This window comes from Spinacia oleracea, chromosome 6 (genome assembly GCF_020520425.1).
Source record: "Spinacia oleracea cultivar Varoflay chromosome 6, BTI_SOV_V1, whole genome shotgun sequence".
Taxonomy (NCBI): domain Eukaryota; kingdom Viridiplantae; phylum Streptophyta; class Magnoliopsida; order Caryophyllales; family Amaranthaceae; genus Spinacia; species Spinacia oleracea.
Window position 1 is genome coordinate 24209863 of NC_079492.1, and position 24486 is coordinate 24234348.

At 43.2% G+C, this 24486-nt stretch overlaps 2 protein-coding genes across 2 annotated transcripts; both read right to left on the reverse strand.

Annotated features, from left to right (window-relative positions):
* Positions 1–9777: 9777 nt before the first annotated feature.
* Positions 9778–12878, reverse strand: LOC130463009 (uncharacterized). Its single transcript, XM_056832022.1, has 4 exons — positions 12706–12878; positions 12272–12424; positions 10724–11995; positions 9778–10462 (listed from the first exon to the last, which is right to left on the reverse strand). Exons 1-4 carry the CDS (start codon positions 12876–12878, stop codon positions 9778–9780), a joined length of 2283 nt encoding a protein of 760 aa, XP_056688000.1.
* Positions 12879–13505: 627 nt separating this feature from the next.
* Positions 13506–15125, reverse strand: LOC110803856 (uncharacterized). Its single transcript, XM_056832023.1, has one exon. It carries the CDS (start codon positions 15123–15125, stop codon positions 13506–13508), a length of 1620 nt encoding a protein of 539 aa, XP_056688001.1.
* Between the last annotated feature and the right edge of the window lie 9361 nt (positions 15126–24486).

Sequence of the window (24486 nt, forward strand, 5' to 3'; positions counted from 1 at the left end):
GAGGCAAATGACTTAATATTTTGGCGCTCAAATTGTCATTTGCGTCGCACATTAAGCTATTGTGCGTGGCAAATGACTTTTTTTTTGGCGCCTGAAAAGTCATTTGCGTCGCACATTAAGCTAATGTGCGTGGCAAATGACTTTTCAACATGGTGCCTGAAAAGTAATTTGCCACGCACATTTGCTTAATGTGCGATGCAAATAAGGGTCATTTGCGTCGCACAAATGTGCGACGCAAATGACTTTTAGTCATTTGCGTCGAGAGCTTTTACCACGCACAATGTGCGACGCAAATGCACTTAAATGTGCGATGCAAATGACCCTTTTTCCACTAGTGAATCATCATCATGACATGTCATTGACAACCAAAAAACATGTAGCAAGGATCGAACGCCAGACCTCTTTGTTAAATGTTGCACTTCCTACCATCTTAACCAACTACAACTTATATTATATTTTTTCTATATAAACATATATGTTCTTTTTACAATAAATAACAAATTGAATACAAAAAAAGGGAATGATTACTTCATTTATAAATGTACAATTATTATTTTCCTAGATTAAGCCTCAAAAATAAATAAAAATCCTGGGGTAAGAGAAGAAACATTTACGGTAGTTGAGTAATTATAGAACAATATACATGCACACGGGTGCACCGTGAACTCTCTCGTATTTTCTCCTTATATGTGAGGAGAAAATGTTATAGGGACCACCAATGGGTATAAAAGTTCCATTGGGTGGACGATGTACTGATAATATCCAGAGTAATGAATCAACTAACGATGAAGAAAAGGATCCGAATTTGTTTTGATTTTCGGATGTGGGGTTTCAGCTTGGTAAGGTTGCTAATCGGCCACTAATCTTGTGTCACTCCCATAATTCTATGACGACACCATTTATGTGGGAACATATTTACAACAAATAAATCCGAATAAAAGTCAAAACCCGGGGCAACGCCCGGGCCATACACTAGTTAGTAGTTAAAACGCGTGCAAAATACCAAACGTAAAGAAAAAAAAGACGGAGGGAGTACAATAAATTTTTGGGTGTCATAACAATAAAACTAAATATCAAATCCAAATTATAGGGTTAACTTAGCGTGATTTCAAATAAAATGAAGAAAAAAAATATGAGTATATACAACAAGTTTTCATACTTTGAAGGAAACTTTTTATTAGAATACTGAATAGATTGCACACAACGACACTAATAAGAAAAATAAGAGCATCATTTTCTATGTATGGGACATTATGCTATTATATAATTAGGCCTCTTAAAAGTTCAAAGAAACATGTAACTAGAAGTCTATAAAAATGGAGTATAAATACATTACTTAAATATCTTATGGAAATTACAAAATTATTTTGAAGAAAAAAATAAGGCTACTAATCTTTCGTACTTCCTCCGTCTTTTAATACTCGCAACGTTTGTTAGTTTCACGCATGCCAATGCACAACTTTGATAATTTATGTCTTAAATTCTCTTTATGCAAAAATTATAAAAAGTTGATATTTTGAAAATACACATTGAGACGAATCTAACAAAATCTCACATGACTATGTTTTATCTTATATAAAAAGCACTAAGAATAGTTAAAGTAGATTATATGAATAGGGGCAAAAGTCCAAACGTTGCGAGTATTAAAAAGACGGAGGAAGTATAAGCGAATTCATGAATCATTATAGAAAAAACAACAACAACAAAAAAATGATGGAGGGAAAACGACCAACAAATGGAGAAAACATGAAGAAATTAGATCGAGGATCCATATATAAAGGACAAGTAAAAGGCAATTTTTTTATCAAAAAACATAATTCAACATTCTCTTAGGATGATTCGAACCCAAGTATCTTATGCAATATAGTAATTAAGCAACCACTAAGCTACAAATAATTTTCATTGTCTTTATTATAAGTTATTATTAATATATTAAATATTCAAGTGCAATTAATTACCTCAATATTAGTTTAACAATTTTTATTTTTAAATAATGAAGGTCCCTTTAAACCCCTCCAAGACCATATAGGTCCTCCCCTACGTTCCTTGTCTTATTGGAAAAGATATGATCTAAGAGGACAATGACCTAAGGGTGAGTTTATCCCTAGTCTTGAAGGGAGTTTTGAGGTGAGTCTCAAGCCTAAATCTTGAGATGATGTGGTAAAAGACTACACCAAGTCTTGAATTGAGTTTGAAAATCCAAGACTCACTCAAGACACACTTAAGACTCCACTTTTTTCTTCCTCCAATCAAATCATGCCACATCATCAAACTTAATTTATCTTATTTCACCCAATTATATTATTGATGGTTTATGTATTATTTTGTTTCATTTGCCTTTAAATTTATGTTCTAGATCTTTTGAATTTAATATGTTGTATTATTGTTTCTAATTTGTACGGAATATATGTCAATTTCGAAATTAACATTTTCTTCTTTTTTTTCATTTTTTTTCTTGAATTATAAATTACTTTGTTTTAGAGTTGATCAACATGGGTCCGGCCCGACCCGATCCGACAATTACCGGGTTTTGGGCAGAAGATTTTGGCTCAATTTTTAAAAATAATTGCGGGCTCTGGACAACGCAAAACAACAGTTTTAGTTATAAATTTGGCCTGGGCAGAAATTTGTCCGAAAAGCCCGCTATTTTTTGCCCGAAATAGCGGGTTTTTGGCATATAAAATTGGCCCGAAGCTTGGCCCGACCCGGCCGACCGACATAATGGAAAGAATTCTATGCCCTTGGCCCAACCCGAACCCGGCGCGGCCCGCATGTTGATCATGTCTACTTTGTTTGTTTATAAGAAAATATAGTTTCAATATTATTTAAAAAATGTACTCAGAAAAAAAAAATATATACATAAAATATTATTTTAAGAGTTAGGTGAGTCTGGGGATAATGTGTAAAAATATGGTGAGTTTTGTGTGAGTCTGGATAATAAAAAAGTTAGTGGAAAGATGATGTGGCAGAGTCTGAAGATTGGAAGTGAGTCTGGTGATAAACTCACCCTAACAAATCAAATGACGGGCCTCTTATCTAATTGATGTATGTACCGTTAATTTGTACTCTCCCCGATGCTAAAGAAATTGCTTCATATTACTCTGTACTATAAATGGACATTCATATTTATTTATCTCATACCTTATTTGGAGTGTGGTCCTCACATTTCTCTCTCACACACTATTTTTTAATTTAACTAAAAGACAAAATTATCCAACCACTTGTTCTTTTAGTATAACTCATTTTTAATAAAGTGAACAAACACTTAGGGCAACATTTTAGGGACGGATGAAGTACATATTTACAATGGTTACCACAAAAGCGGCGGATTTAGGTTAAAATAACATGTGTAACAAAGGTTTGAAACTTCAACCTCTTGTGAAATACAAGTGCTTTGAACATTATGTAATACTACCTCCGTTTCATAAATATATTTACGGTTACTATTTGCACAAATATTAAGGCAAAAGTAGAAAACTGGTTGAATATGATAAAATATGGATAAAGTAAGAGAAATATATGAAAATGTGGGTTGGTGTAAGAAAAAAAATGAATAAAATAAGAGAAAGTGAGTGGAAAATTATAAATATCATGGGGTAAGAATGGTAAGTGGTGTAGGAGATTTCATTGTTGCTGACGTGTCACCCTTTACTACGAGGTATCAATTATGCGCTGGTACCATCTTCGTACAACCTTGGGATCTAGGCTATTTATAAGACTAGGATTTTAGGAATTTGTTCTAATATCCTAGTTATCTGATTGGTTAGACTTGAAGATGAGGACACGCGTCTTTGACAGATTTGGAGATAGAGGAGTTGAGTGGGCCGTTTAGTATTTGAGCCTCTTGTTGTCTTGGGTCATTCTTACCTTGTAATCCAATTAGAAGTTTTATAATATATCCAAAGTGTATGATATTGGTAGGGAAGGTGCCACATATCTCGTTACGAGTAGTCCAAGGTGGACAAGACTTTTTAACCACATCATTTGCCCCTCAAGAAGGGTGAAATTTCCTTACTTAGTTTTTATCCTTGTTTATTCCTTATCTGGCGTGGTGACGCATGGCCTGGGTCTTTTACTCTTACCCCTCTATATATATCTTGCCATTTTTTATTTTACTCCCTCTCATTTTAATATAATCTTTGAGAGTCTTTGGTGAAGGCGATTTTCGGCTTCAATTAACCACCAACAGGAGATTCTCGACCACCATGGAGTTCATACTTGTTCCTGAGAATCTTCAATCTTCCATTTCGCAAACTCAAGGTGAAGGAAATAATGCCCTTGGTCCAAGTATGAATTCAATGCTAAGTCCAATAAATGCGGTTCAGTATTAATTAATTATGGAAGTTAATAATTTAGTGAGATCAAGTGAGCTGAATGCCTAGCTTGAGGCCGCTTCAGTTTGAGTGGAATTAATAATATTAATCCACAGCTTACTCTTGACTGAACCCGTAGGGTCACACAAATAGTACGTGAACGGATCAAGTATTTAAGTGAATTAAATACTCTAATTATGAATATTCGGAATCGACGGATCTCGGATCCATTGGGAGCTGAAATCATCAAAAGGAAAAATATGAATACTCCGGAAACGATGATATTGCCGGAAACGGGAATATGGATCGTAACGGAAATATAAATATTATCCAAGTCGTAGATGTTGCCAGAAACGGAAACATGGTACGTATCGGAAAATATTATTGGAAATAGAAATATTGTCGGAATCGGAAATATTGCCGGAAACGAAAATATTACCGGAATCGGAAAAATTGTCGGAATCAGAAATAAATTCCGGAATCGGAAATATTAAATATTTGTTCGAAACGGAAATAAATTATGGAATCGGAAATATGAAATACTGTTCGAATCGGAAATGATTTCCGGAATCGGAAAACGAATCAGAAGCGCGATGTACGAAACGATCGTCGGACGAGCTTGCTAGACGCAAGGCCCAACACGAAGCGAGGCCCGCGCGCAGCAAGGCCGGCGAGGCCGGCGAGCAGCGAGCAAGGCACAACCAAGCCCGCAGCAAGCGAGCCAGGCGAGGCCCAACAACAAGCGAGCCAGGCGAGGCCCAGCAGCAACGCCCAAGGATGGGCCACGTGCTGCCAACCTGCCTTGGGCCGAGCCGCGCACACCGCCCCTCGTGGGCTGCGTGTGTGTGTGTGTGCATTGCTATGAATCCTTTGTCGTTTAGGATTGCTTGATTAATCATTTTCCTAATTCCACAAGAATTAAATGTTTTGTGTTTTATTAAACATTAAATTCTAATGGATTAATTCAACTAGAATTCTGATAGAATTGGTTATTTGAATCCTAGTGGAAATCTAAGTCCGATATTTCCTCCCTATAAATAGGTGATTCATAATCACAATTTATACATCACAATCAACAAGTATTCATATAGTTTAAGTTTAAACGAATTTAATAATTTGCCTAAAACTAATAACTAAGCTTTCGAATAAAACATAATACCTTAGATAAATATTCTAGTTAATTGAATCTAAGGCGGATCCGAACGTGCTGTGGACTATCTACGAAGGGGCGACTGTGAGGGGGTCGAAAAAGCACGAGGCTAATGCATGACCTCGTCCCTCGTGGGCGTGACGTTGTCAGATCAAGTGTAATTGGATTTCCTGTGAGTTTATACCCAATCGACTAGTAATATAAGACTCGCCATTCAGTTTTTAACGACAATGAGAAAAACTGACAAAACCCGGTTATCGTGACATAAAGGGAGTGCAATTATGTTCGACCACGACGGCCATAGGTTCCCTTGTGATCCCTGGTGTGGGGATCGCTCAACGTACACCCGCAGGGCAGAGATTGAGAGTTCGGGGGACTGTAACTACCGAGAGGAGTGTTCATCGATAACTCCAGAGGCAGGTTATCCTTACTAGCTCAGCATAAATAATTGAAGGGACATGCGTTTAAACTATTAAACTATTCTGAATTGATTTTAGCAATATGCAACACATAACACTAAATTGATCGTGATTGTTTATGCCAAATTTCGTCTAGAGGCGACCTTTGGCTCGGGTCGACACTAACTAAGCAAGAATCAAATAAAGAGAGACAAGAGAGACACGACATAGAGAAGTGTTGACGCGGAAAACCCAGGAATAAGGTAAAAAACCGCGGATAGCTATGAGGCTATCAATCCACTAAGTATCCTATCTGATTGTTTGTGTATTTTTCTAAAGATCAATGTAGCGAAATTAAAGAGCAAATACAAGAGTAATATGAATGCTTAATAGCTTGAGAGTATAAGTGCTTGAGTTAACGTGTCCTCTAATATCCTGCTGCTAAGCTTTTATACGCGGAAGATAACGGCTTCATCGGTTGGGAGAATCCCTATCCTTTAGGGATTTTCCACTGATCGTTCCCCATGACCGTTTCTGGTCTCCACCGTCTTCCGTATTCCTTGGCGACTTCTTGGACCCATTCTGCTTGTATGGCGGCGCCAGCTATCTTGGGCTTTGGGCTTCTGATCTTAACCTATCTTCACCTATCTTCTTCGTCGATCGTTACTACTTCTTTGTCGCTAGTATCCTGTCGCTAGTCTTATGTCGCCTGGACCTTTGTCGACTATTGTCATACTCGACGTGCTCATCTGACGCGATGTTTACCTGTGACACGACGATACCTGGAAGACACGACATGATCAAACGTCAAAGCAGTTATGTCGTTAGTACAAAAAGTGGGATAACAGTTTGCCCCCAATTGCGGTTTTGCGGAGTCGCATAGAGCAAAAGAGGCAATTTAATTTCAAAAAGTAAACCGACGGTAACCACCTCGATCGTGGGAAACTGCTGCGGAAATCTAAAGGCAATAAATAGAAGTTAGAGACATGCAATAAATTTTCGTAAGAGCTTTCAAAAAACGTTTCAGATCTAAATCGCAAGAGAGAGAAAAAAAGGGAGAGGAATCGGTTCCTTTGCTTCAAGCTAGCCGAACCCAGGTAAAATTCGTTCATTTCTTTTGATTTTCTTGTTGAAATTACTAGAGCGATGGTTAAATCCAAGTCGGTTGTGGTTAAGGGTAAGGGGGATGCTGAAGTTAGTCAGGTTAAGTCGCTCAACCCGATCTACTCTACTGTCGAGGATCCGATGGCTTTTATCAATCTCGCCGATCTGGCCTTGAATTTCCCAGAAGGTTATGTGGTTATGTATGAGTACCCTTTTACACTGGGGTTTTCGTTTCCTTTTACGCCCTTAGCTAGGTCCTTTGTCGAAGTGTTGCACTTGAGTCCAGGTCAACTGATGCCTCAGATCTGGCGTATTTTTACTGTGATACATAGGGTTACGTTGGGTTGGCGAGTGCCGTTTGACTTGGCCGATCTGATGTACGTCTATGATTGGTCGTTGAAGGACTGTAGTCGCTATATATTGGTGACAAAGAAAGGGAAAAAGAACTTGGGTGTCGGGTTGGCTGTGAACGATAGAGGTTGGCAGAGTCACTTTGTTTATGTTAACAAGGCGTCTCTGGGAGAGATAGGGAGTTTCTTAGTCGAAGGGTGGACGACGGAAGGTAATATATGTTTTATTACGCTTGTTTTTTGATATTTTACTGAACGTCGTCTTACTTGGCTTTGTTTTGCAGTTGTGAACACGTCGAGGAAAGGTCGTTTAGTCGCGACGGGGGTCGCTTGGAAGGTAGTCAGGCTGGAGACGTCGCCGAGGAAGAGGTTGAAGAGGAAACAGTTGGCCTAGTTCGTCCTCGAAGGAGGTTGGATTTGTTTGAGGAGGTAGTTGCGAATTCGTCGTCTGCGGAGGAGGAAGAGGGTGACATGGCTGATACTTCAGGTATTTTGTTTTTGTCTTTGGTATCTATGTTTGGGATTTTTTGTGTTTGGGTAGGTTTCTAATGGTATCGACTTTTGCTTGTCGAAGAACACACGCTTTCGTCCAAGCCGGTGTCGAGGATGTCGCAAAGCGAAATGATGGAACGGGCGAGGAAACGGTTGAGGTCGAACAGTGCTGTTGGTGGGCAAGGTTCGTCGGCTGCGTCTGGTAGTCAGGCGATGCCCCTTGTGCCTCGTTACTCTTCGATAGGTGCGTCGTTTGAGACGTCTGTTGTCATAGGGGGTGAAGGTTTTCATCCTCTTGCTTCTTCGTCGCCTCCGAAGCCTTTTAAGGTGTCGTCGACTGCTGTTGCTGCTGCTAGGCCTCCTGCTGCGTCGGCCAAGAAGTGTCCTGCTGACAAGAGCTTTGTCGAGGATACGGTTGTCACTCTGCCCCCGAACTTCTTGGGCGATGGCGAAGGTGCCGTCGTTTGGCCGTACGCGGATCGATTGATTCTGCCTTCGACGTATCAGCGCTATCATGAGGTCGTGCCTCTTTCTGTCGCGTCAGATGCTGCTGAACTTAGTCTGCGGGTATGTTTGTTTGTTTTTTGTGTAACTTTATTTAGTTTGCGGTATGTGGACGTTATTTGATGTCTAGTGACATACTTCTCTTCGCATGCATCTCAGGCTGCCTTGGCCGTGCATAGGCAATGTTCTTTGCTGTGCAATGAGCTTACCAATTCCGCGAATCAGGCGGCGGTGGCGAAGAAGGCGGCGGTGGCGAAGAAGGCGGCGGCTTCTTGGGAAGCTAAGTGGAGGGCTTCCGAGAAGAAGTCGACCGACCTTGCTATGGTGGTTAAGTCGAAAGATGAGCAGCTGAAGGGCAAGGATGCGCAGATTGCTGATGCGTCGAAGGAGTTAGAGAGAGTGAAGGGGGAACTGGCCTCGACTGTGGAGGAGATGGAAGGGCTAAAGATCTTGTACGACGCTTTGCAAGAGGAGTACAAGGATTGCGAGGCGTTGGCCGTGTGGAGGATGAGGGCGCAGATGATGTTCTCATGTTTGAAGGGGGAAACCAGTGTTTGGCCATGCCAGAAGGAGGTGGATGATTATTTGGCCAATGGTGGTACCCTCGACGAACTATCGGTGCCGGTGGTGGACGTAGAAGAGCTGGCGTTGGAGGCTGACACTGTTGGTACAAGCGTAGCCGCCGTTGACGTTACTCCTCTGGATGAGGGCGTCCCTTCTGCAGATCAAGGAGAGGAGGTTCTCATGGATCGACGTGAGGAAGATGTTCCTGTCGTCGTTCCTCAAGAGTTGATTTTGGCAGAGGCGACGGCTGTGGCTGACGTCGTCGTGCCCCCAGTCCAGGAGCAAGAGACCTCAACTCCTGCCCAAGAAGAGCAAGTGTAATGGCTGGTTGGTTTTTGGCCCTTTTGTGTAATATTTGGTAGTTTGGATAGTTTGCTTTCTGTTTTCGTAGCTCGAATGTTTTTACTCGTCGTCGATGGCGGCGACGAGGTGTTTGGATATTATGCGTGTTTGTGTTTTGTACTTTTAAAGGTCGTGGCCTCAGGGGTCGCGCAGTTTGCTGCCTGTTATATAAGTGTTCCTTTTTCACTTGTGCGTTCCTTGTGACTTTTGCATTTGTATTTCGCAGTTTTTGTCGCGTATCGTGTAGCGTGTGTTTTACGAAAAGCAGATATTGAAGATGGTAGAACTATATGTATGTAAAACAGTACCTGTGTTGTTTGTTCATCGTTTGTTACTTGGGATTTGCTTTCCGTCGTACGTCGTCGATTCTAGTTGATATTCGTTATGTGTCACCTTCTGCAAAAGAAAACATGGGTTGCTAGGAGGATTGGCCGTTGGGGATGCCAACGGCCCCCCGATGCCTAAGTCAGTAAAGGTTCCGAAAAAATAAAGCGATAAAAAGTAACGAAAAAGGTAGAAACGATGGCACGACAACTGATAAAATTGGCTACGACGAATATTTAAAAGTGATAGAGTTTAAGATGTGTAGCATTCCAGCTTTGGGGGACCGACTTGCCGTCTTTGGTGACGAGTGTGTATGCCCCCTTTCCGACGATTTTATCGACCAAGTACGGTCCTTCCCAAGCTGGTGCGAGTTTACCCGCGTTTAGTTCTTTTGTATTTTGGAATACCTTGCGCAGCACCCAGTCGCCCTCCTTGAACACTTTGATTTTGACGTTCTTGTTGAAGCATTTTGCCACGATCTGTTGCTGCGACGCCATCCTTATCAACGCTGCTTCTCTGAAGTCTTCGGTGTTGTCGAGATTTTCACCAAGTTCCACGTCGTTCTGCTCAGGTGTCATGAGTCCATATCGTGCACTGGGCAGTGTCACTTCAGGGGGTAGTATTGCTTCGCACCCATAAACGAGTGAGAAGGGAGTCTGTCCCGTCGCCGTCCTAGGCGTCGTCCTATTGGCCCACAGGATGGATGACAGCTCTTCTGCCCATCGTCCATTCTTGTCGTCCAGCCGCTTTTTTGGCGATGCGATGATTGTTTTGTTGCTGGATTCCGCCTGTCCATTTGCTTGGGGGTATCTTGGCGTCGACGTCTTTAGCTCGATGTTCCCTGTCTTGCAGAAAGCCCTAGTCTTGTCGCTGATGAATTGGGATCCGTTGTCGCATATGATTTTTGATGGTACTCCGAATCTGCATATAATGTTAGTCCATATGAACGAGCATACCTCTTTGTCTCTTACTTGTTGGAACGCACCTGCTTCTATCCACTTAGAAAAATAATCTGTTAGAGCTAACATGAAGACCTTTTGTCCTGGGGCGACGGGTAGTTTACCGACGATATTCATTCCCCATTTCATGAAAGGCCACGGAGTTAAGGTGGGGTGTAAGAATTCAGATGGTTTGTGCGTCATACCTGCGTGTCGTTGACACTTATCGCACTTAGCTACGTACCTCATCGCGTCTTTGAGCATTGTTGGCCAATAGTATCCGTTTCTCTTGATCTTGGTTGATAAGCTTCGTCCTCCTTCGTGTCCGCCACATTCTCCTTCGTGGTATTGCTTTAGTAATCCTTCCCATTCTGTTTTTTCTGCGCATCGCATCAACATACCGTTCGCTGACCTTTTAAATAGTATGCCCTGCAAAATAACATATCGTGATGCTTTGAAAAGTATCTTCCTGGCTTTGAGCTTGTCGTCGGGTAAGGTTTCGTGTGCTAGGTAGTCGAGAATGGGTTTGGTCCAACTATCCGCGTTTGTGGTAGATAGGACGAGGCTGGCGTCTTGTGGTATGTCTTTTTCAATAGCGGGCGACAGTAGGTGTACCAGAGGTATGGTCGAGAAATGTGATTTTCTGAGTGCGGATCCTAGGTTGGCAAGGGCGTCGCCTTGTGTGTTTAAGTCTCGTGGCACTTGTTTAATGGAGAAGGGTTTAAATCTGGAGGTAAGCTTTTTTGCTTTCTCGAGGTATAAGGTCATTTTTAGGTCTTTGGCCTCGTAGTCGCCGTTAATTTGGTTGAAGATTAGTTGTGAGTCGCTGAAGATGTTGAGTCCGCTTGCCTCTAATTCTTCAGCTAACGTCAGTCCAGCAATTACCGCTTCATATTCTGCTTCGTTGTTTGTCGCCTTGAAGTCGCAGCATATGGCCTGTGCTATCATGTCCCCTTGTGGCGATTTTAGTACGACGCCTAGACCTGCACCACGAAAGTTAGCTGAGCCGTCGACGAAGAGTGTCCATACTTCTTCTACGTTGTTGATGAGTTTGACTTCGTCGTCTGCTGTCTTCTCCAAGTCGGGGCTAAAGTCTGCCACAAAATCTGCTAGGGCCTGCGACTTTACGGCCGTCCTCGGTTGGTATTTGATGTCGAAGCTTCCTAGCGCCATTGTCAATTTCTCCATTCGACCTGTTAGTTCTGGTCTACGCATTACAGACTGGATTGGATAATTAGTCATCACCGCTATTTGGTGGGTTTCAAAATAATGCCTTAGCTTTTTGGCCGCAGTAACGAGTGCTAAAACGAGTTTTTCGAGGGAGGAGTACCTGGTTTCTGCTTCTAGCAGTGACTTACTGATGTAGTAAATAGGCAGCTGTTGCGTTTCGTCTTCGTGAGCTAGGACCGCACTGACTGCTGTCGAGCTGACGGCTAGATAGAGTTGTAGGACTTCGCCTTCTTTGGGCTGGACAGGAGGGGTGGTGACATCATATATTTTTTGAGGTTTTGCAAAGCTGTTTCGTGGTCGTTGGACCAGTTAAAACCCTTGTTTTTGCGCAAGACGTCGTAGAATAAAAGACACTTATCCGGCGACCGCGAAATGAAACGGTTTAGTGCCGCCACTCTCCCTGTCAAGCGTTGTACCTCTTTTATGTTCCTGGGGGATTGAATGTTGATGATTGCGCGCACGTGGTCGGGGCTGGCCTCGATTCCTCGTTGGGTGACGATGTAACCTAAGAATTTTCCTGCGGACACTCCGAAAGAACATTTAGTTGGGTTAAGCTTCATACCGTATTTCCTCAATATGTCGAAGGATTGTCGTAGGTGTTCTACGTGGTCGTCCGCCTTCCTTGATTTTACTAGCATGTCGTCGATGTAGACCTCCATTGTGTCTCCAAGTTGGTCTTTGAACATCTTGTTGACCAACCGTTGGTACGTCGCACCTGCATTTTTAAGACCAAAAGGCATGACTTTATAACAATAAATTCCTCTATCTGTTACAAAAGATGTTTTCTCCTGGTCGCCTGGGTGCATAAGGATCTGGTTATATCCTGAATAGGCATCCATGAATGTGAGTAGCTCGTGTCCGGCTGTGGCGTCGACCAAGGCGTCGATGTGCGGCAGGGGGAACGGATCTTTGGGGCATGCTTTTTTGATGTTTGTGAAGTCGATGCAAACTCTCCATTTTCCGTTTTTCTTGCTGACGACGACGACATTCGCTAACCAATCTGGATACTTGACTTCCCTGACTTTCCCGGAATCTATCAGTTTTTGAACTTCTTCGTCTATGATTTTATTCCTTTCAGGTGCAAACTTTCGTCGTTTCTGTTTCACTGGCTTAAAGCTGGGGTCGACATTGAGTTTGTGGGTGATGACGTCCGGGCTGATTCCTGTCATATCTTCGTGCGACCAGGCGAAGCAGTCCAAATTTGCTCTTAGGAATGACACTATCTGACTTTTGATGTTGTCAGGTAGCGACGCTCCGACTCTTACGATTCGGTCTGGCTTTGTCTGGTCTAATATTACCTCGTCGATCTGTTGGTCGTCGGGCTCGTCTACCGTCGACCCTGATTGTAATTGCTAGATAGATGACTTTGATGGTTTCATCGCTGTTTCGTAGCATTTCTTCGCTTCTCTTTGTTGTCCTTTGATTTCCATGACCCCCCATTTGGTTGGAAACTTGATTGACTGGTGGTATGTTGATGGCACTGCTTTCATTTTGTGGATCCAAGGTCGTCCTAGGATGACGTTGTACGCTGATGGGAAGTCGACGACGTTGAACTTGGTCATCACATTAACACCTTCTGCGTACGTGGGCAGCGATATCTCCCCTACTGTCGGTAGTGACTCTCCACTGAAACCTACTAAGACCGTCGACCTTCTGATTATATTCTTTTCTTCAAGTCCCATTTCCTGTAGAGCCTCTAAGAACAGTACGTTTGCTGAACTGCCGTTGTCGATCAGTATCCTTTTGATTAGAGCGTTGCCTATTGGGAGCGATATGACTAGCCCGTCGTGATGTTCCTATTGTGCGTTGGTTGAATATGAGTCGTCGAAGGTGATTGTCATTGCTGCTAATGATTTTTCGAGTGCCATTTCGTCTTCGGTCTGCCCCTCTATGACAGCTTCAGATTCGCCCCTGTTGATTTTCTTAGCTGCAGAAGAAGTTAGCCCACAGATATCTGAACCACCAGAGATAACATTTACCACTTTTTCGAACATGAGAGGGGCCGGTCGGTCGCCGCCTGGTGCTGGGCTGGGCTGGGTGTTGCTGTCTTTGTTGTACGTCTCCTTCCCTTTGTCGCTCAGCAGTTCCTTCAGGTGTCCCCTTTTTAACAGATATGCTACCTCCTTTTTGAGGGGGATGCACTCCTCGGTTGTGTGGCCGTTGTCGCGGTGGAAGTCGCACCACTTGCTCATGTCCTTCATGGAATCTGGTCTGTCGCTCTTCTTAGGCCATCTGACGGTACCACCTACACTTTGAAGGGCGTTCACCACGCCTCCGATGTCGACGTTGAATCCATACTCGGAGATGGGGGGATAAACGACCCGTTCATTCCTGTATACATTGTTAGTATCATCATATTGATTGACATTTTGTACCTGGATCTGGCGGTTGTACGGCTGGTGCCTCCAGTTGTTGTTCCTTGGGGTGTACGACCTCCTGTCGCTACTGCCCCCTGTTGGTCGCTGAGAAGCCATTCGTGTAAACTCGTCGTCTTCAATCCGCATCTGGGCAGTGGCTCTCGATCTGACCTCCTCGAAGGTTGCACAGGGATATTTGGTTATTTCCCTGTACAGCTCCGAGTTGGGGATGAGACCTCTCTTGAATGCTTCGATGGCTGTCCTGACATCACAGTTTTTTATACTAATTTTCTCACAATTAAAACGGTTAAAATAATCGCGTACCGACTCGGTAGGTCCTTGGACCAACCGATAGAGGTCACTTGTCTGTTTCTCCAACTGGCGACTACTTGGGAATTGCTGGTAGAAGGCGTTGATGAGGTCGGAAAGGCAGTAGATGGATCCTGGTGTTATGTTCATGAGCCACTCCAGAGCCGCTCCGTCGAGGGTTCCTCCGAATGATTTGCACATGACGGGCTCGACCAGGTCGTAGGGGATGCCGATCTGCCAAATTTGCTGCTTGTAGACGTTGACGTGTCTGTATGGATCAGACGTTCCGTCGTACAGGGAGGTCCAGGTAGGGAGTCGGAGCTGGTGTGGGACCGTCACCCTGGCGATTGCTTCACAGAACGGCGATGCTGCGTACCCATCGGTCGGTTCGGTTTCCACGGGCGTGGGTGCCCCTGGCAGCTTGGTCATCAGCTTCAGCATCAACGAGCATTGCTTCTTCATGTGAGTTTCCATTTTATTCATACGCTTGGTGACGGGGTCCGGTGTTGTTTCATCCTCTTCTCCATGTGGCTCTTCGCCGTCGGATAGGTCCTCGGAGTCGTCAGTCATCTCGAATATCAACTTCTTTGGTTTTGCACCTGGCTTGTAACGCGACTGATGCTTGGTACTTTTCACGGACTCGAGCTCCTTCTGGAGGTTTTCAATGGAGGCCCTTTCTTGGGCCAACTCTGCATGGGCCTTTTCGTAGGCTGCTTTCATCTCTGCTAGCGTCATCTCTTCAGTAGTCATGGTGTGGAGGGTGATTTTGTGTGAAACCTAGTCAATGTCCCCACAGACGGCGCCAAACTGTTTATGCCAAATTTCATCTAGAGGCGACCTTTGGCTCGGGTCGACACTAACTAAGCAAGAATCAAATAAAGAGAGACAAGAGAGACACGACACAGAGAAGTGTTGACGCGGAAAACCCAGGAATAAGGTAAAAAACCGCGGATAGCTATGAGGCTATCAATCCACTAAGTATCCTATCTGATTGTTTGTGTATTTTTCTAAAGATCAATGTAGCGAAATTAAAGAGCAAATACAAGAGTAATATGAATGCTTAATAGCTTGAGAGTATAAGTGCTTGAGTTAACGTGTCCTCTAATATCATGCTGCTAAGCTTTTATACGCGGAAGATAACGGCTTCATCGGTTGGGAGAATCCCTATCCTTTAGGGATTTTCCACTGATCGTTGCCCATGACTGTTTCTGGTCTCCAACGTCTTCCGTATTCCTTGGCGACTTTTTGGACCCATTCTGCTTGTATGGCGGCGCCAGCTATCTTGGGCTTTGGGCTTCTGATCTTAACCTATCTTCTTCGTCGATCGTTACTACTTCTTTGTCGCTAGTATCCTGTCGCTAGTTTATGTCGCCTGGACCTTTGTCGACTATTGTCATACTCGACGTGCTCATCTGACACGATGTTTACCTGTGACACGACGATACTTGGAAGACACGACATGATCAAACGTCAAAGCAGTTATGTCGTTAGTACAAAAAGTGGGATAACAGTGATTATCTTATTTAGATTGATTTAAGGTACCTAGCATGATAATTCAATTGTCCAGGGTATTATCTTATTAGGCGTGATAGATCAATCAAGTTAATAGTTTGACAATTTTATAAAAGGGTGATGAAAGAAATTAAATCATATGAGGGACACATTCCAACGCACCCTTGAGAGATGCGTTACGGTTCTCAGAAAACTAACCACTTGGCTTTGCTATTTCTCCTTTTATTTAACGAATCTCGGGTTTCCAAGCAATGTTCCAGTATTTAGGCTTAATTCATCAGCTACAAGGGACAGGATGCGTTCTGTTCGACTTTTAGGTCGATTGCGACAGAACGCCGGATCAATTTCGCAGCGTGAGGCTAGGCTTAAGGCTAGAGTCAATACTCAGGTTATGGAATTGTGTGTTTTTCACGTCGGTCTTAGGCTGTATTTATAGGGAAAGAGTTTGTGGAAAGATAGATTTTTAGAATACGAATCCAAAAAGAATTCGGAGACGACACGTTCCCAGGTATTTTCAGCGCCCAGGGCTGGGCGCCGAAGATTTCGGCGCCCAGACCCAGGCGTTGAAAATAGGATCTGAGCCGAGCCTTTTTGTCAGATTTGGACTCTTAAACACGGAGCGTTTGAGACTTATCCGAGTTTCTTAGTGCGTATTAACTTATGACGGAGTGCGTCTGGGCCCGTTACGAAATCTGGGTTCGTTAGGAATTTAATTAATACGTGACTCTTATTTTCGAATTATAGCAGGAATAGAATTCCTTTTGCCAATTCTATCTCTTTTAGGACTTATGTTGGAATGCAACACCTAATTCTGACAGATTTCTATCTTTTATGACTTTGCCACTTTTAACAACTACTTCTTACGGCAGTTGCTATTCTTAGCAGGTTTCTATAAATAGCAGTCTTGGTTGTAATGAAAGGGTGATTGAGATTCGTTATTTTATAGGAGATGCGTTGCCAAGTGGAGATTTATGTTCTCATCATCGAACCTTCCCTTTCGGGAATGGGGACAAAAGTAGGTGTCTACAGTTAGCCCCCACTTTGACTGAGTCTTGGAGTAAGACGATGGTCAAAGTATTAGACGGAGTGCGTCATACAAGCCATGGTGTATGTGACCTGTTTTGCGAGGGTCTAACGAGCCCCCGAGTGATATCATTTGACTTAAGGGTCATCACTTGAAGTGTTAACACATTCCTCACGTGTCATTGGAATTTGTTAAGTATAGAAACTCACTCACTTTGTCATTGGAAGTACCTACAGATGTATAGAAACTCCCTCACTTTGTCATTAGAAGTATCTACAGATGTTTTCGAAATCAAAGCTATAAAGTGTAAACAGGCCTGGCCAAGCCCAATCACGAGGTAAAAATGTTTTTAAAGATTCTCATTTTCAGGGTTAGCTAAACGAGAAAACCCCCTTGTTTTTATAGGACGTAAAATGAAGGAAAATCCAGCACGTCACTCTTTTTTGGAAAAGCGGAAAACGAATTTTTTGACTTTTGAAAAGAGAAACGGTCCTTTCATTGTTGGAAAAGGAAACCATCCTTTGATTTTTGGAAAAGGGAAACCATCCTTTGATTTTTGGAAAAGGGAAACCATCCTTTGATTTTTGGAAAAGGGAAACCAGGAAGAGTTATCGCTGCAGCGACTAAGGACCTGCGCGGTTAGTGACGCAGACCCCGCCCGCTGAAGGTGGGCGAGCCTGTCCTGCTGAGGGTGGACGCCCCGTCCGATAGGAGTGGACGAATCTGTTTAGATGTTTTGAAAATAAGGACCTACGCGGTTTGTGACGTAGACCCCGCCGGCTGAAGATGGCGAGCCTGTTTTGGTTTTTAAAGATTTTATTTTATTTTTTCGTTTTCGAAAACTGAGGACCTGCGCGGTTTAGTGACACAGACCCTGCCCGCTGAAGGTGGGCGAACCTGAATTCGTTTTTTTGATTTGGGACTCGCATGGTTCTGACGCGATCTTGCCTGATCGAGGTGGGCCAGAACCTATTTCATTTATCCTTGGGATTTCTTTTGAGAATTTTTTTTATTGATTCTTGTAAGAGCGAGTTCTTTCAAGAGATGCTCGGGTTTATTTGTAACCTGAATGTGGGTTGGCAACGTGTCTAAACGGACCATCGTTTCGTGGTCGTCTGCCTTTCATGGTTTTGAACAAGTCTTTGCGGCCCATAGGATGTATGTCACCGTTTAGAACTGGCCTAGTTATGCCATTACTTGGGTCCTTGCGAAATGACTGGTGGGACCATATGCGAATGTTAACGGAGACCTTTGCTTTGAGGTCGAGTCCGTTTTTGAATTTGTCCAAGCACGGGACGCAGCCTGGAAGCGTTGTTTCAACTTTCATCGTATATCTTCTTTCTTTCAAGCCCCCAAGCATTCATACTTGGTGGTCGCTCTTTGCCAAGAAAAGTGCGTATTTTATAACGTTCTTGGTCGTGTTTGGAATCGTGCTCGTAAGTGTGAGAGACTTTTGTAGTGGTATGCTACTTTGATGAAATCGTGGAGTGCGACTTCATTTTCCGGGTGACAAAGTTTGCTTCATTTTTCAATGATTAATACATCGAGCTTACTTTGGCCCGGATTGATCTTTTTGACAAATAAACGCTTTTAATTTGAGAAACCAACGACATAATGATTTTTTTTTGTTTCGAAGAATGACCTTGATTATTATACGTTTTTTTTATATTGCTTTGAAAAATATACACATATTTTTTGAGACGAGTCTAAGTTTCGACATTTGCTTTCACTATTTGGGCTCTAAAAGTGCTTTGGGCTTGATCTTGATTAAAACAGGGCCCCGTGTCTACTAACACGGTTTTAGGTATTTTCCTGGTTCGCGTTTTGAAAGATTTGGGCCTTGGGCTACATTTTCGTCGCCCCAGGCCAGGCGTTAGATATTTCGGCGCCCAGCCTTGGGCGCTGAAAATGCTACCTTAGCAGCCCTTTTTTATTTTTCCAGATTTCTCAACGCGTTTCCGAATGGGATCAGGATGATTTTGTGTATATATAGGGGGTTAAGTACGTCTTTCTTTTTCACTACTGCCAACTTCTTCTCTCCTACAATTATCTAGCTTTATTTTTTCTACTCTTGCCATGTCGATTCCTCCTTTGTCCCTCCAACGAGTCGTTAGGCGCTGGCTTAGAGCCCTTAATTCCACAGAAAAGGTTTTGCTGAAAGGATACCATTTAGAGGCACTTTTAGGCTTACAACAAATTAACATTTATTATAACTTTCTGTATGCCGCCCTAAACTTTTGGGATTCTAATCACCATGTTTTTGTTTTTCGGGGCAATGAGGTATGCCCTTTGCTAGATGAATTTGCCGTAATCCTTGGTTATCCTACCAATGCTACTCCTGCTACCCCTGGCACTGTTGAAGAGGGTAAAACAACTGTAGGGGCCTTCCTAGGACTAGATGATGACACGCTTGCTGAGATCGTTGTGGGTGATAAGGTTAATTTGGCGAAGCTTGCAAAACATCACTTTAGGCCTAGTAAAAATATGACTGAGCAGAAATTGAATATCCGGGCACTTGTATTCTGCTTGTTGAACCACTATTTACTGTCGAATAACAATGGTGAGTTTGGTGACATAAGGTTGATTCCCCTGATCAGTCACATGGAGAGTTGCTATTCCATTATGCCGTTGATTGTTGTCGAGACCTTGTTGGGTGCGGATGAGTTAAAGAAGGATGCCAAGTCTTAAACTTTTAAGGGGAGCCCCCTATTGCTGCAGGTAATTGATCGTTTATTTGCGCGCATATAATTTTTATTATTATTTTTTTCTTTTCGTTTGCCTCTGCCTGGAGCTGATTTTCAGCGCCCAGGGCTGGGCGTCGGAGTTTCTGGCGCCTGGTCCTGGGCGTTGAAAATGCGTCCCAAGCCTTATTATTTTTCTGATCGTACCCGTTTTTTTTTCCGCAGACTTGGCTCATGGAACGACTTAGGCTTCTAGAAGCTCCTGCCGATCCTAAACATTATCGCCCTATAGCCTTAGGCAACCGAAAGTATTTGCACCAAGGCCAGGACGAGGCCGAATGGGCCTCCAATTTTACTCATGGCATATGCTCTATTAAGTGGGTGGTACCGTGGTGGGGTTTGACTAATATGACGGGGGGTTCCGAGACGTTAGTTCATGTTTCTTTGTTGGGATTATCTCGGCCTGTTTACATCTTTCCTTTTCGAGTCATGCGACAATACGGCTTAAGGCAGACTATCCCGTTTGCTGATACGGTACCACCTAAAGTAGCGGTCAGTTCACGATCACGGGTTCAAGCGTGGGCTATGTATTATGGTGGCCTCCCGCGTTGGACCGTGACTACAGATGGCTTTGTGGGTCTTTCCGATAATTATAAGTTGTGGATGAGTTCCGATGATAAGGGTGTGAGAGCTAAGGCTCGAAATGAAGAGCCGGCTGAGCTTTTGATGCCTCGAGGTAGGGCTAAGTATGAAAACCGTAATCCTGCCAACCCTCGCGACAATGGCATTAAGATTGTGAAAGCTCGTCCTGATCGAAAGCGAAAGGAAATTCTTCCCTGTTCCAGTTCTAGGCCTAAAAAGGTACCTAACATGAAGGGGCCTGCTGTTCGCAAAAGAAATGCAAGCTCTCGCGGAGATCGTCGCCGGAATAATGTATGGGTTAGGAAAGTTCAGCCCCCAGTAGAACCAGTGGCTGATCCAATTGATGTCTATAATTCTTCCCCTACTATTGTTTGTGCCCTTGAGGCTGAGCGGGCTATAGCTGTTCAGAATGAAGATGTGTCCGAGGCCTTGGCATCCTTGGAAGTTAGTGTCAAGGAGCCTGTTCTTATGGAGATCGACATAGGGGCAGCGCAGAAGCCTGTGGTGGTGGACCCTGCGAACATTGCCCTCTACAAAACTCTATTTGATGACCCGGAAGAACTCGAGTAGTGTAGTTCTTGCTAGGGTGTAGGTGCCCTTTATTTATTTCAGTTGTGTTTGTTTTTCATTCCTTAGCACTTTTGTTTTCCTTCTTATTATTTTTAAATATTAATAAAGGCGTAATTTTATTTTTTTGGTTTCTTTGCTTTCTTGTTCTTGCTTTGCTTCTCTTTTTTATTCGCTCATTTCCAACACTTATGCACATTATATATTTTTTTGATTGGACCGAATCCGTAAATAGGATTGCCTACGTATCATTGTTAAATAACTTTAACTTAGAATCAGGTCGCGCGTAGTTCTAGCTAGAATGAATTCTAGGATGCCGAATTTGATAAGTATGTTCTGAGATGGAAAATATTATTTGAAACGGTAGAATAGGCGAAGTTTATTTTAATCTGCTTCTTTGCCGTAAGTCAAAATTTGCTTTATGATTTTTTTTTGAGTACATGTATTTTGCGCATCGTTTTTTCATGTATTTTTTTTTGTGGTATGTATATCTGAATACGTGAACACGTGCTGTATCCCCCCCAAGTGTTTGTTATTTTTCCGTGTATGTGCGGATAAAATGACAAGCACTTCTGGGTAAACTTCGGCAAGCAGAGAGTTTCAACGCCCAGACTGGGGCGTTAATGATTTCGGCGCCCAGCTCTGGGCGCTGAAAATGATTTCTGGGGTGATTTTTGGCGCGTTGCTTCTTTTCTTTCACATGTTTCTTGCTTTTATTTCTTTTTCTTTGTTTTGTTTTGCTTTTTATTCGTCAGAAATCAATTTTGACGCTACTTCAGAAGCTTTTTGGACTGTTAGTGTGAGATGCATTTGCGTCCGGATTAATTTTATCTATTCGTGACTCAAAACGGCTTTGAAAATGGAGTTAGGGTGCGAAAGATGTGAAGATCTTTGTGTAGGCTTTTGGATGGGTTGAGGTGCGTGTTGTTAATGAAGGGTATGGTGGGGTTACTTTTTTATTAATTTTCCTTTTAAGCAACATTTGCATTTGTTTTGGATTTGATTTCCTTTGGTTTCTTTGGGTTGCACGGGTTAGACCCTTATATGTTTTGGAAATATGATGGGGATGGTGTGGTTTATTTCGGGATTTTCGGGGATGGGTTTCGATGTCACGATTCAAGACCGAGTGGGCCTTGTTATTGGGCCTAGAGTGGGCTACTTCCTTTGCAAGTATGATTAGTGCTTATTTAATGTTAGAATAAAAGTTTTTAGGAGAAATTTTACGCCTTTATTAATTTGGAAAGTAAGGAAAACACACTGAAATAAATTAGCCTATAGTCTAAGGGGTCTTAGGACCATCTCTAGAGATTTATTTTTTCTATCATCTAAAGAACTACTAGGCGTTTTGCTAAAGTGCTCTCTATGGCTCAAGCCTTGGGTTTAGTCTCGTAGAACTTTGGTCATTCGCCTGTACTCATCTTGAACTCTATTCCCTTTGCATTGACCCACTGATATATATCTTCACCCATCCGTTCTCGGTCTCTTCTGGTGTTGATGTAGGAGTGATTAACCGGGTTGGATTGAAACCTTCATCTTGCAAGGCTAGGGTGGTTATTACAGTCTCGTCCTCCATAGGCATCAATTCGTTAAACGATGTCCATAGAGCTTGATTGTCTAATATTTCAGCTGTTTCAGTCTTGGTGAGGTGAGGTGCCTCATCCATAGTATGACAGTCATGGAAAATCTCAAATCCGGGTTTTAGCAGGCCATCCTGAACAAAGGGTTCAGGGAAGTCGCATCATGGGTGTTCTTCTCCTTCTCGGACAAACATACCGTTAAGGGTTCTTTGGTATGGGGGAAGAAGGGTGGCTTGTTTTGTTTTGTTTTTGTGAGGTCATCCTCGATCTTTATTCCTACATCATAAACCCTCTTGAAGGTATCAAGGCCCAAGTATCTAAGATGTTGTTTATAAGCTGGGTCCAGGTTGTCAATGAATTTTTGGACCAATTCAGTTTCAGGAGGCCTATTGATTAGTTGGGCCGCTTGGTCCCTCCATCTAGCGAAGTAGGTCGTGAAACCTTCATTTTTCTTTTGGAAGAGGACTTCCTGCTCGCGCATGGTGACTTGAAAATCCATGTTTGACGAGTATTGCTTGATGAAGACTTTGACAAAGTCCTCCCAAGTGGGGAAGATCTTAGGGTCCTGGTGGTAGTACCATTTGAGTGGCACAGGTTCCAAGGACAAAGGAAAGGCAGGCAAATACATGGACTTGTCCACATCTTTCAAGTTCATGGCATTCACAAAGCTCAAGAGATGATCACGGGGATTTTCCGTGGCTTTGAACTTCGGTAATTCGGATGAACTAAACTTTTCCGGTAGTTTGCCGGGAAAAGGTTCAGGATCGAGGGAGAAATACTTGTTCCCCATAGTTTGCCGCAGAACCATTTTTTCGATCTTCTTCTCGTTATCGAGGTCATGTTTGGCTTGCGCAGCCGCTAAGGATTCGTTTTCCATTTTCAGTTGATTCATAAGTAGGGTCATTTGGGCCATTTGGTCCCGCAGCTCTTCCATGGACATGTTTGAGGGTGCGAATCGAGGTTGGGGAATCGGAGATCCTTGAAAGGGGGAGTGACGGATGGAGCTTGGAGTTGCTAAACCTTGTGTTGGTGATGTATTTTCGAGACGTACTAACCTTTGATTTTCAGATCGACGCCAAGTGGCAGAACCAGCCCTATGCATAAGACAAGCTAAAGTTTAGGCCCAAAGTTAAGCATTACTTAGTCTAGACTTTTGACTATTCCTATTGGTTTTCTATTCTCACTCTTCTTGGTACATTTGGCTTTTCTTTTGGTCATTCTTTAGATTTTCGAAACACTTGCCCGCGTGACATTCAAAGTTATATTAATTGGCATGCTTGGTTTTGGTGCCGAACATTGTCCTCATAGGAGGCCTAATGACGACGCAAGGAGTTATTTATTTTATAATTCGTTCTTAGAATTGAGTGCCTTTTTCATACGTCTCCGTAGCAAATTTGTTACGAATTTTTTATTTACTACATATTTTGTGCGCGGGCACCGAGGCTGCGGTGCCTGGCAAAAGGCCAAGCAGCAACTTCAGCGCCCAGCAGGGGCGTTGAAATAATTGGCGCCCAGCCAGGGGCGCTGAAAATGCGTCCCTGACTGGTACTCATATTCTGTTCGCGTATCCTTTTTTCGTATATACGACTTGATTTTGCGTGCTTGCCCAATAACGTCCTTTGCGCGTTATGCAGCGTCGTGGGATCCGTTATAGGCCGTCCTGGGCGTCGCTTATTTTTGTGGCGATCGCCCGGGATTGCGGGACACGTGTTTAGGTATAACTCTTTGCCCAATTGGTGTTTATGAATGTTTGGTCAATTTTTAGGGTCGTTGGTTTTCTAACGTTATTTGTCATACACAATCACAACACAATCACGTAATTCGCTACACATAACTAACCTTACAACATGAAGCAAAAATAAAATCTCACGTAGTTTATGATAGGCTTCTATGGGTAATATTTGCGCCGGCTTGGTACCGCTTCTATCGTAGATCCAACACATGCCCCGGTCGAGGTAGTGCATTCAACAGACGAACTTCGTCCCAAGAGGCCAATCACGATGTAAGCCAAGGGGGCATGCACCAATGAGAGGGACCTTAGTGGGCGAGCGATTGGGTTTGGGACGGGTGTACTACTAGCGAAAAGTGCCGAGTGGACAACATTCGAA